General features: G+C 38.2%; 1 protein-coding gene across 6 annotated transcripts in view; it reads right to left on the bottom strand.

Moving 5' to 3' along the window:
- Positions 1 to 13,243, bottom strand: part of USP40 (ubiquitin specific peptidase 40) — a 77,274-nt gene that overhangs the window by 49,405 nt on the left and 14,626 nt on the right. For all 6 annotated transcript variants that reach the window (XR_011994116.1, XR_011994117.1, XM_072719132.1 and 3 more), the window contains 3 exons: positions 12,001 to 12,129; positions 5,398 to 5,496; positions 3,215 to 3,322 (listed from right to left, as the gene is read on the bottom strand). Coding sequence is in view for 4 of the 6 variants with exons in the window: in XM_072719132.1 (XP_072575233.1) it covers positions 3,215 to 3,322; positions 5,398 to 5,496; positions 12,001 to 12,129 (336 nt within the window). In the remaining 2 variants the exon portion in view is untranslated. The remainder of the gene's footprint in view (positions 1 to 3,214; positions 3,323 to 5,397; positions 5,497 to 12,000; positions 12,130 to 13,243) is intronic.

Here is a 13,243-nt window from a genome sequence, read left to right as displayed (position 1 = left end):
GGCTCAGCGGTTTGGCACCACCTTCAGCCCAGCGCATGATCCTGGAGACTTGGGATTGAGACCCACATCAGGCTCCCTGTACAGGGCCTGCTTCTCCCTCTGCCTGTGTCTCTGTCTCTCTCTGTGTCTCTCATGAATAAATAAGTAAAGTCTAAAAAAAAAAAAAAAAAAAAAAGGTTGAAAAACAATTAAAACATCAACTCAGGAAGCTAGAAAAAAGTTGATCAAATTAAATTCCTGAAAGAAAAAGGAAGGAAATAATTAAAAACAAGAGCAAAAATCAATGAAATAGAAAATAGGGATCCCTGGGTGGTGTAGCAGTTTGGCGCCTGCCTTTGGCCCAGGGTGCGATCCTGGAGACCCGGGATCAAATCCCACGTCGGGCTCCCGGTGCATGGAGCCTGCTTCTCCCTCTGCCTGTGTCTCTGCCTCTCTCTCTCTCTCTCTCTCTGTGTGACTATCATAAATAAATAAATAAAAAAAACTAAAAAAAAAGAAAATAGATGAGCAATACAGAAAATCACCAGAGGCAAAAGTTTGTTTTTTAAAAGCTTAATAAACTGATAAATACCAAGAAAGACTGATGAAAAAAAAAGTGAGAAAATACGAATTACTAAGAATGAAATAGGAAATAACTTCATGTACTATAGACACCAGAGAATATGGAGTATTGTGAATAACTATATGCCAATAAATTTGACATCACAGAGAAAATAACAAATTCCTTAAAAAAACCCACAATTTTCCAAAATAACCCAAGAAGAGAAAATCTAAATAATACTACAATCAAAGAAATTTAAACTATAATTAAAAAACCTTACTCCAAAAAAATTTCAGGTCTCAATAGAACAGAAAGCCCAGAAATAAACCCACAATTACACGATCAACTAATCTTTGACAAAGGAGGCAAGAACATGCAATGGGATAAAGAGGGTCTCTTCAATAAATGGTACTGAGAAAACTGGACAGCTACATGAAAAGGAGGTAAACTGGGCCACTTTCTTACACCATACCACAAAAATAAATTCAAAATGGATTAAAGACCTAAATGTGAGACCTGAAATCTTAAAAACCCTAGAAGAGAGACCACAGGCAGAAATTTCTCTGACACTAGTTGTAGCAACATCCTTCTATATATGTCTCCTGAGGGAAGGGAACCTAAAAATAAAAAACTTCTGGCCAGTGAAGGAAACAACAAAACTAAAAGACAACCTACTGAATGGGAGAAGATATTTGCAAATGATATACCCAATAAAAGGTTAGTATCCAAAATATATAAAGAACTCTACAATGCAACACTAAAATAAAATAATCCAATTATAAAATGGACAGAAGACATGAACAGACATTTTCCCCCCAAAAGACACCCAGATGGCCAAGAGATTCATGAAAAGATGCTCAACATCACTCAGCACCAGGGAAATGCAAATCAAAACCTCAAAAAATATCACCTCACATCTGTTAGAATGGCTAAAATAAAAACATAAGAAACAAGTGTTGGCAAAGATACGGAGAAAAAGGAAACCTCGTACTGTTGGTGCAGTTCAACCACTGTGGAAAACAGTACGGAGGGTCCTCAAAAAGTTAAAAATTGAACTGCCCTATGATCCAGTAATCACACTATCGAATTTACCCAAAGAATACAAAAACACTAATTTGAAGGGATACATGCAACCCTGTGTTTATTGCAGCATTATTTATAACAGCCCAACCATGGAAGCAGCCCAAGTGTCCCTCGATAGATGAATAGATAAAGAAGATATGGTATTTATATATAATGGATATTACTCAGCCATAAAAAACAAAACAAAACAAAACAAAACAAAAACGATCTCTTGCCATTTGCAACAACATGGATGGAGATGGAGTGTATTATGCTAGGATAAGCCAGTCAGAGAAACACAAATACCATGTGATTTCACTCATATGTGGAATTTAAAAAAGAAACAAATGAACAAGGGAAAAAAAGAGACAGACCAAGTAACATACTCTTAACAAGAGAGAACAAACTGATGGTTACCAGGGGGGCGGTGGGTGGGAGATGGGGAAGGTAGGTGAAGGGGATTAAGAGGACACTTAGCACTGAGTAATACACAGAACTGCTGAGTCTCTACATTTTACAACTGAAACTAATATAACACTGCATGTGAACTACACTGGAATTAAAAATAAAAAAAATTTTCAAGTCTCAACAGCTTCACCAAACATTTAAGAAAAAAAAAATCTTAAATTCTCCCCAAGGATATAAAAAACGGGAGTGTTTCCCAACTTCTCCTATGAGTCCTATATAACCCTGATGCTAAAATCTGACAACCACAAAAAAGAGCCAGACTAATACCTCTCAAAAATGTAGAAACAAAAATTCTAAATATGAGCCAAATGAATATAGCAATACATAAAATTTCTTGACCAAGTAGAGTTTGTCTCAGAAGTCTAAGATTTGCTCAAGATTGAAAAGGTCAATGGAATTCACTGCGTTAACATAATAAAAGGTATACGATAAAAACCAGTCAGCATTTGATAAAACCCAACCTCTACTCAAGATAACTAGCCATCAACTATGAATAAAAGCTAACTCCTTCAAACTTATAATAAAAGGCATATATATATTTTAAAAACCTGCATAGCTAATATCACATTTAAGAGTACAATATAGAGAGAGTGACCCAATCACTTTAAATGAAACCTTAAAACCTATGGTCTCAGAATCATTAAGCCAAACATTCATTTCTGAAGTGTGGTCTAATTAAAAGATGCACTTAAACACTTAATGAAGTGTGTGAGCTCTTTGCTCCTCTAAGAAATAGCTCCAAAATATTTACTAAGTGTTACTGTGTTTTTCAGTCAAGTTATTGACTTGTGTTCAGTTTTGCATCTAATTTCACAGCCTCCGAAACACCAAGTTTAACAGGATTATGTGTAAAAGAAAGAGCATGGGAAAATTGTGGGAACACCCTACGGCATTTCTGTAAGTAAAATGATGAGCTTTAGGGTATGAACATCTTGACATTTTTTGCTTTATATTACAAGTCTTTCTCCTTTTCCGGCTTACTTCTTGATTCTACGATAAGTTATTTAATAACACTTAATAAGTAACTTAACTTTAACCATTAAATAAAAATACTGATTTTATTTTCACCTTAATTTTCGTTGCAAAGGAATCACATAATAAAATTTCCTGGACAGGAGCTCCCATACAGATGTCATGCATTACCTTTCTCAGTGGTCCATACTGTTTTCTGTACTTCTTGTTCCAAGACACTCCTATCTTTTTCAAGAGTTTCTGGCCCAGCTGATCAACAGGAATTAGATTACTCTCCTCCTTGTGAAAACAAAACAAAACAAAACAAAACAACAGTCATTTAAGAAAATGAGAGGAGATGAAACCATAACATTTATGAGTTCAAGGGACCAACAGAATTATATCTAATTAAATGTGCCTAAGACAGCATACATGTAAGTGGATTAACCATAATTGTTTCAAGATAAATTTCAAAAAAGTAGATTAAGGGGAGCAGGGGTGGCTCAGTGGGTTGAGCATCTGCCTTCGGCACAGATCATGATCCTAGGGTCCCGGGATCGAGCCCCACATCGGGCTCTCTGCTCAGGGGGAGTCTGCTTCTCCCTCTCCTGCCTGCTGCCCCCACTGCTTGTGTTCTCCCCTCCCCTTTCTTTCTTTGTGTTAAGTAAATAAATAAATAAATATAAAATCTTAAAGAAAAAAAAAAGGTAGATTTAAACTTGAATTGTGCTTTCCTGTACCAAAGTTAAAACATTTATTTATTTTTAATGATTTATTTATTTATTTTAGAGAGTGCATGCATGAACAGGAGGAGCAGAGGGAAAAGGAGAGAAAGAATCTCAAGCAGACTCCTGCTGAGTGCGCCTAAGGCAGGGCTTGGTCTCATGACCTGAGCCAAAATCAAAAGTTGGACATTCAACTACTGAGCCACTTAAGCGCCTCAAGTTTAAACATTTAAAGGGCAATACCCAAAGAGTATTATGAGGTTTGGTAAATTCCTGATATTTTGTGGGATTTTTACAATAAACATTTAAGTGCAAAAAAAGGATTATCAATATCTCTTCTGAATGATTCTAAATGTAAACAAGTTCTAAAAGGGAGTAAGAAGTGACTGTTTTGGGCTGAAATGTGTCTGTCCCCCTCTCCCCAAATTTATATGTTGACTCTTTGACCCTCAAGGTTTCAACTATGACTCTATTTGGATTGGGCCTTTAAAGAATTGATTGCAAAAAAATAAAAATAAAAAAATAAAGAATTGATTACATTAAAAATGAGGTCATCAGGGTGGGTCCCAGTCCATTTTGACTGGTGTCCTTACATGGAGTAGAAATATAGACACGCAGATGCAATGGATGCAGAGGCACAGAGGAAAGGCCACATGAGCACAAAGCGAGAAGGTAGCCATCTGCCAGCCCAGGAGAGGCCTCAGGAGAGAACAAACCTGCTGGCACCTTCATTTTCGACTTCCAGCCTCCACAACTATGAGAAAATAAATTTCTGTGGCTTAAGCCCCCCAGTCTTTGGTCCTTAGTGACAACAGCCCCAGCACACAGATACAGTGGCCATAGACCAGGCTAGGTTCGTCGGAAGGAGTTAAGAAAAATTCTTTGTAAGAATGGATAAACAGGGATCCCTGGGTGGCGCAGCGGTTTAGCGCCTGCCTTTGGGCCAGGGCGCGATCCTGGAGACCCGGGATCGAATCCCATGTCGGGCTCCCGGTGCATGGAGCCTGCTTCTCCTTCCGCCTATGTCTCAGCCTCTCTCTCTCTCTCTCTGTGTGACTATCATAAATAAATAAAAATTAAAAAAAAAAAAAGAATGGATAAACACATGAAAGGAGACCTACCACCTTTACAACACAGCACTAAGCAAACATTGAAAGTCATACACTTGAGGCATTATCAGTACATGAATATAAGGAATGAAAAAGGGGACATAACTTCAGGAACAGCAGACAGTAGAAGGAAAACATGGGGAAATAGCAAATGCCAGAACAATACGTATGGTAAATCCCAATTCTATTTAAAAGGATAGTAATACCAAAACCCCGTATCTCAATCCCAATATATGCACATAAACAAAAGACAGAATGCAAAGACTATATATACACCAAAGTGTTAACAGTGACTGGGTACTTGGTTTACTTATATTTTTATCCTTTTATACTTTTTATATATTTCCTAATTTTTTCTCAAAATTTCCTATTACAAATATGAATTTTTATAACCAGGTCTCCAATAAACAAAATGTAAAAACAGACACAGAAAATGTCCCAAAGAAAAAAGACTATGAATAGTCCCAGTTCTATCAATGAACTTTCACACTTTTCATGCATGTCTGAAACAAACATACATAAATATAAACTCTTTCTTTACCTGTAGTAAGATTGCTTTTAGAATTATCAAGGGATCATCATCAATCTCTTCTTCATTCTGGAGATCTTTTAAATTCATACCTGGTTTGCTTTTTTCCTCCTAGAAAGGAAAACAATAAAAGGTTTTTATCATTAACTCCTAAAAAGGTAATTAATAAAATAGAAATGTTTGTGCCATGGAAGTTTCAAGATGGAGAAATGATGAAAACACTGTAATAAGTTATGTATACTTTGGAGTCCAGCAGACCAGGTTTGAATTCCAGCTCTGCGACTAGTCCTGGACAAAATATTTAACTTCTTTGGCATTATCTGTGAATGGGACTGTAAGATAAACTTCCAGGGCAACACACACACAGTAGGTCCTGACAGGTTGCTGGTAAGTGTTACTTCCGCTGCACCCTACGAATTCTGACATGTTATATGTCCCTGGCAGGTGCAGCTTAGTGCTCGATTCTATTTCCTATCACCCAACTCTGCACCCTACTATATGAAGTTACTCGGGAACATGTCAAAATAAGGTATTTTTATTGATTTTTTTTTTTTACATCTTGCAAAAGTATTTTAATTTGGCTTACAGCCATAAATACAATAGACCTAATAACACAAGACAAAAATAAGGTAGACTAAATACAACCATTCTACCGAACAATTACCAAAAATGCTGGGTAAAGTAAACACAACAACACAAAAAGGCATCTTTTAAAAATACACGTTGAATTAGCAAGAGAATATCAGGGAAATCCTCAGAGAACAAGGGAAATGGGAATTCAGGGAGGAAATCCAGAGTTAAGGCCACCAGCTATCACAGCTGACACTGAAACCTGCTGACAGTTTCCACTTTGATGCTCATACAGGATGAGTTTTGGGAGACAAAAACCCAAGTACATCCCAAAGTATAGAGTTAAATGATTGGTTTTCCAAACAACCAGTTCTCCAGTCCTCTGACCCATATGGGGGGCACAATTTGGTTCAGTTCTGATACTAACTTCACACAGTCCTGCAAAACTGCTCCCATTTCAGACAACAGCCACAAATGGGGTCCCAGGCCATCTGTACTTCTGCCTGGGTGATTACAAATTTTATGGTTCCTACAACCTCTATTTCAGGTTTGGTAATTTCCTGTAATGCTTAGAGAACCCAGGAACTTATATACATGTCTATAGTTTAGCACAAAGGATATAAATGAATAGCCAGATGAAGATGTACACAGGCTGAGGTCAAGAAAGGCCCCAAGAGGAGCCTCTGTCCCTGTGGAGCCAGGGTGACCACCATCCCTGCATGTGGATGTGTTTGCCAGCCCAGAAGCTCCCTTAATCTCCTCGTTTCAGAGTTTTAATCAAAGTTTTAACATGCAGGCATGACTGATTAACTAAATTCGATCATCAGCCCCTCTTCCTTCCTCAGGTCAGGAGCTGGGGCTAACATCACCAACCCTCTGTACATGGTTGTTTCTTTTGGTGACCAGCCCTCATTCTGAAGATGTCTAGGTCACCATCAAGTCATCCATTAGCATGAATTCAATATGCTTGAAAGGGGTTCATTATGAACAACAAAAGACATGCTTATCACTTACGAAACCTCAAGGACCTCTATTCCAGGAACTTGGGACAAAGACCAAGTATATCCTTTTTTTTTTTTAAAGATGTATTTATTTTAGAGAGAGGGAGAGAGTGGGGTCAGGAGTGGCAGAGGGAGAGGGGGAGAGAATCTCAAGCAGACTCCCTGCTGAGCGTGGAGGCCGATGACTGGCTCACTCTTATGACTCATGACATCATGGCTTGAGCTGAAATAATGAGTTGGACACTTAACTGACTGAGCCATCCAGGTGTCAAGTATATACTTTTTAATTATACCACAAAAATAGACTTCAGCAGACAGCTAGAAAGAATGAGCTATACTATCTGTATAAACTCGACATAGAAAAAAATCTTTGCCACAATAAAGAACAATGAGGAACTGGCTTGCTTTGACCTTGATACTAGATGAAGGTAGAAAAACATCTCTTGGGGCAGCCCTCGTGGTTCAGCAGTTTAGCGCCGCCTTCAGCCCAGGGCATGATCAGAGTCCCGGGATCAAGTCCCACATAGGGCTCCCTGCATGGAGCCTGCTTCTCCCTCTGCCTGTGTCTCTGCCTCTCTCTCTCTTTCTCTCTGTGTCTCTCATGAATAAATAATTGAAAAAAAAAAAAAACAAACCAAAAAAAAACCAAAAACAAACAAAAAACCCATCTCTATTAATTTGTACTCACAAGTAGGTCCTCATGTGCCCATGTGTGTTTGTGGTCCAAATTCATACTAGATGCATGGCTCTAAAACCACTAAGTCCTAAGATCTGATTTTCAAGTTAAGGGTCTGAAGTGACTCCAGGCATGTGGTAGAGACAAACACTTGCCTTTCTTGGAGGAAGGCACTTTCAACTCAGCCCCCAAATTACTCTAGTAAATCATGTTCTTAAAAAACCAACCAACTGGGGTGCCTGGGTGGCTCAGTTGGTTAAGCATCTGCCTTCGGCTTAGGTCTCGAACCCAGGATCTTGGAATAGAGCCCCACATTGGACTCCCTGTTCAGCAGGGTGACTGCTTCCCCCTCTCCTTCTGCCTACAACTCCCCTTGCTTGTGCTGTCAAATAAATAAAGTCTTTTTCTTAAAAAAGATTTTATTTATTCATGAGAGACACACAGAGAGAGGCAGAGAGAGAAGCAGGCTTCTTGTGGGGAGCCCGATGCGGAACTTGATCCCAGGACCCCAGGATCATGACCTGAGCCAAAGGCAGATGCTCAACCACTGAGCTACCCAGGTGCCCCTAAACAGAATCTTAAAAAACAAAAACCAACCAACCAAGGCTATAGTCTAAAATAACAAAATCACAAGGAAATAAAATCAACAGATATCCAAATAAGACCTACAAAATCTTCAGATACTGTGATTATAAGATTAATAAAATAGCATGTTTAATATGTTTAAAGACATGACTAAGGAGTAAGAGATTTAAAAATGGTACAAGGGCAGAGGCATGCCAGTACTGCCCCTTATCTGACAGGCTGGTACAGATGACAAACAGGCTAGACCCAGTCCTCCTCCACTCTGCCAGTGCCCAACCTTGGCCTTACTGGGAGAGTAGGAACTAGTTCCGGGCTGCCTATTGTGAGTTGCTGTGGAGCCTTCTCTCACCCACTTCTTCAAATGTGCAAGATAATGTTCAAAGTGATACCAACCATCAGTGAAGTAAAAGGGCTCTCAGGAAGCAGAAAGCAAAGATCAGTCTCGTTTTCACAGCCAGATCTAGAGTCACATTTTGAATAGTTAAAGGCCTCCATACTAGAAGAAAGGCATCTTCTTCTAGACAAAGAGAGACTGAAATGTTGCCTTTATTAAGTAAACTCTACCCCTAACATGGGGCTCAAACTTATGACCCTGAGATCAAGAGTTGCATGTTCTACCAACTAAGCCAGCCAGGTGCCCTGAAACGCTGCCTTTAAACCAGGGAAAATGATACCTGATTGGTCACGAAAATTGTTTCTTTGCAGATGGTATCTACTAAAGAACTTCATGAATGCAGGGAACAGCTCTTTGAAAGGGAAGAAGAAATTGCCAAACTATAAGCAAAAAGAACACTATCTGGCTATGCTTAGAATATTTGGAATCCCAGGTCTCTAGACACAAGAAATCTCTCAGGATAATGGTAATAAAAAGACAAGCAGGGTCCAGCAGGTATGCATACTGAAGTTGAAATACGTAAAGCACTACTCATTATTTGAACACCATAGAACTCTGGATGAAAAAGTAGTGATCGTGGAAGAAGGAAAAAATGTAACAAACAGAAAAAAAAAAATGTAACAAACAGGATGCTTCATAGAAGGCATGAAGGTAAAATATTAAGAAAATATACTAAACACCAATGGAAAGCTATCCTTTGATCATTATTTAAGCCCTGAGGAGGACCTTGCTGATATAACAGAGCTTCGAGAGTAGAGCAGTGTGGAGAGTAAAACCAATGAAAGAGTGCCTGTCTGCCCTCCTGAGTCACATACTAGAACCAAAAGAGCCTGATGATGCCAGAAAAGAGTGAATTGATTCTGAGGAAATGGACACGAAAGGGCAAAGACGTCCAAGGAAACACCAGCCAGAACAAAGACATAGAAGGGAGGATCATCGCTTGAGACACACGACCTCACTGCTGTAGAAGGCTTCCTCTGTGCATGATCTCAGTGATAACCTGGAAAATGAAACTGCAAATAACTATTTTATGCATCAAAGACTGACGATAAATCTAACTATAAAAGTGCTAGAAATCGTACAGTGGCTGAACAAAAGCAGCAAGTGCTTAGGAGAGCAGAGGCACACTCCTCGAGCTGGAAGCAAACCAGGGCAGAAAGTGGGAGCACTTTCCCAGACTAAAGAGACAGGGCGACATTGGGAAGAAAGGTTACACAGATGAAGGCACACCTGGAAAAAAGAAGCCAGGACTACAGTGGGCCAGGCAAAGAAAAGGAATGGACCACATAATAAATATTTATTAGACCTGTTCACAAGCTTATATCAGAATCTTAAAAAAGCCTTCAACATCATCTTATATAGAGAATGAAATTAAAGTAATATAATTGTTTAAAGGTGGGCAGGAGGGGCAATGAGGCTGCTCTAGAGAACCTGAGCTCTCTACTACAGGATCCTGGCAACTAAGCAAGCAGCGAAGAAAGGCAGCACGACAGGAATCAGCTCCAACTAGGCACAGAAACCCTGCGGGCAGATCTTCCCTTTATCTGACTGAGAATGTGTCCCACAAACTACTGTCTTGGCAAATGTGGCACAAGCATCTGAAAGTGTTGCTTGTATGGCATTCTCAGCTGAACGAAATGGAAGGTTAAGGGCTGGAAAGAGTGAAACAAGTCTTTCTCCAAAGATGTCTGCAACATAAGAGGGTTTAGCAAGATGGTTGGTTGATAAAAATCAATAAACTAATGGTAACTACATTTCATAGACTAGCCACTAGCCACAAATAGTCCAAAAAATACAAAGTTCAGACACAGTCCCACAGGACATCTCCCTGGTCAACATCTCCCTGATAAATATCAAACCAAGTCTGACTTTGTGCTCGCTTCGGCAGCACATATACAAATCAAGTCTGACTTCTTTATTATCCAAATGCTTTTTGATATCAAAGTACAATGGATGGAGCATCAGAAATGCAGACAGATGTTCTGAAAAGCAGATGATGCCAACAAAGAGAAAGTGCATCTAGAACACTGCTGGCACCAAGAGAGGCTGTATTACTACATGTGGTGCAACTATTCATTAACAATACCAACTGTCTGACAATCAGGAAGATGTTGTAAATTCTACATCCTACCACAATGGTTTATAATGTACATTTCACTGGGACATTTCACTGGGTTTTAGTTACATGTTAGAAAACTAACTGAGAGTTCGGATTTGTTTAGTGACACACTTTGATTCTTCCCATTGCAAATAATTGGAACTAGACTTCCAGGTAGCACTCTCCCTCAGAACATCTGCAAATTCTTAAGAAAAATATCAAAAAAATTTTTATAGTACGCTCTAAAATATGAAAAGATACATCTGGCTTATATATGCAGGTTCAAAACTCTCCTACTTCTGAGAATGGGTGTTGCATGTGTGTGACAAGCTAATTCTAGAAATGTTCACAGAAGAATAAAAGGCCAAGATTCCTGAAGAATAACACCATATAGGGAGACTTGCTCTACCAGGTATCATGACTTATTACGATGCCTCAAGAGATTAACAATGTGGTATTGGCCCAGGAATAGAAAAAAGAGTCATACATAAACAATTGATAGAACTGGCATTGTGGATTGGTGGGGAAAGAAAGAACTGTTCAATAAATGGTAATGGGCAACCGAGTTAAAAAAAAAAATTACACACCATTCATAGGAAACCATTCCAGAAAGACTGAGAAGTTTTAATGTAAAAGGCAAAACTATAAAACTTTTAGAAGACCATAGAGGAGGAAAATTGTTACCATCTTTGGCTGGTGCCATGAAAGACAAAGAGAGGCTGAGGAACAGTTACTAATTACAGGAGCCCTAAGAGAGATGCTAACTCAATATAATGCAGGGCCCTGCACTTGACACTAGAGGGGGGAAGAAAATGCTGTAAAGGATCTGGATGTAAATGCTGTAAGGGATCTGGATGAGTCAACAGTTAGAATCTGAAGATAAACTCTCTATTACAGAAGTAGTATCATTTCAATGTTAAAGTTTCTGATTTTGATCTATGCTTATGGAAGGGAACACTCTTGCTCTCAGGAGATAAACACTGAAGGATTTAGGAGGAAAGGAGCCTGGTGTCTTCAGCTTGCCTTAAGATGGCTCAGCACTCATTAGATAATGTGAACTGTATCTGTTTGCACAAATTGTTAACAACTGAAGGACACAGGTGAAGAGTATATATAGGTGTTTCTACTATGCTGGTTGTTTTAAATATGAAACTATTTAGAAATAATCTAAAACTTCTAGCTGTATTTACTTTCTATGCCTATAAAGATTTTCTAGGGTAAAGAGCTATAATAAATGACAAAAGATAATCCTCACCAAAATAGTAAGACTAGAACTAATCCCTTTGCTTACTTGAAATTGCCAGTTTCCCAGATGATCGACATCTTTAATATACACGTGGTAATGTCCTCCGTAGCAGCCACCTTTGTGTATTATGACTGAGAAGAGCTCATATACATACTCCAAGTCATCCGTGTCACTCTATGAGAAAAAAAGAGCATAAATGGTGATGGTTTAAGTAAAATGGGAAGATACATTACCAGAAAGAAAGAATTTCACTCTTAAAATAAGAAACTTGTTTATTATTATTTAAGGGTAAATTAATATAAATTTGAACAATTGGCTTTACATTTAAAAATTTTTAATTCTTAGACTGAAAACAATCATTCATCTAACACTAATCACACAACTAAGCAAATTCTGCCTCTTAACCATGAAAACACAGAAAATATTATTTTTATGTTCTTTGCCTAAGATCACATGCACCAAGATGCTATTAAAACATGCTCCCGTATGTGTCTGTGATAGTTTTAGCAAGAGAACACTATTTTTGTGTCATATCTGCTATGCTGCTTTAGAAATGTGTTCTGCAGCTGTGGAATTGGTCCTGTATCCCAACTAGATGGTCATGCACCTCCAAGTCAGAGCCATACCTATGATCATCCTCTGCACCACAGGAAATTAAGCAATTATCAATACTAGCTGTTTGTTCAGAGGCAGTTTAGTAGGAGGAAAAGGTTCTTTCTTCTATGATCCATCTTTTTTATAATTAATGTGCTCTATAATTATGACTGACCTGATCAGTGAACACTTACACTGACATTAAAAAAAAAAAAATCTACTTTAGGTTAAAAGATCCTTTGCATGTGAATATGTTACTTGAAGGGGTGCCAGTTATCTGAGAAACTTATTTGCTTGAAACATTGTAAAGCAAACAGTAGTTTTTTTCAATGTCTGGTTCAGGCAAAAGATGAGAGATATAAATAACGATGTAAAGTGACAAATTTTTTTCACTGATACAGAAATCAAAATGTAAAATTATGGTCAATTTCTTAGCTAGTACTCAATGTTTTACCTATTTCAATTTTGTAATCTCCAAGTTTGTTAAAATAATGTGACAAACTGTTTTAAAAGGGCTAAATTTTTTCTATATGAGATGATGCATGTTAATAACTATAGTGTCGTCATTTTGTAATACATGTAAGTCAAACCACCATCCCGTCTACCTTAAATGTACTCAGTGATGTCTGTCAATTATTTCATAATAAAATTGGAAAATTATAAAATAATTAATTATCCTGAAAAATTATTATTA

This window comes from Vulpes vulpes, chromosome 9, assembly GCF_048418805.1.
Source record: "Vulpes vulpes isolate BD-2025 chromosome 9, VulVul3, whole genome shotgun sequence".
Classification (NCBI taxonomy): Eukaryota; Metazoa; Chordata; class Mammalia; order Carnivora; family Canidae; genus Vulpes; species Vulpes vulpes.
The sequence above is the reverse complement of the archived record's forward strand: the minus strand, read 5'-3'. Positions and strand labels throughout refer to the sequence as shown.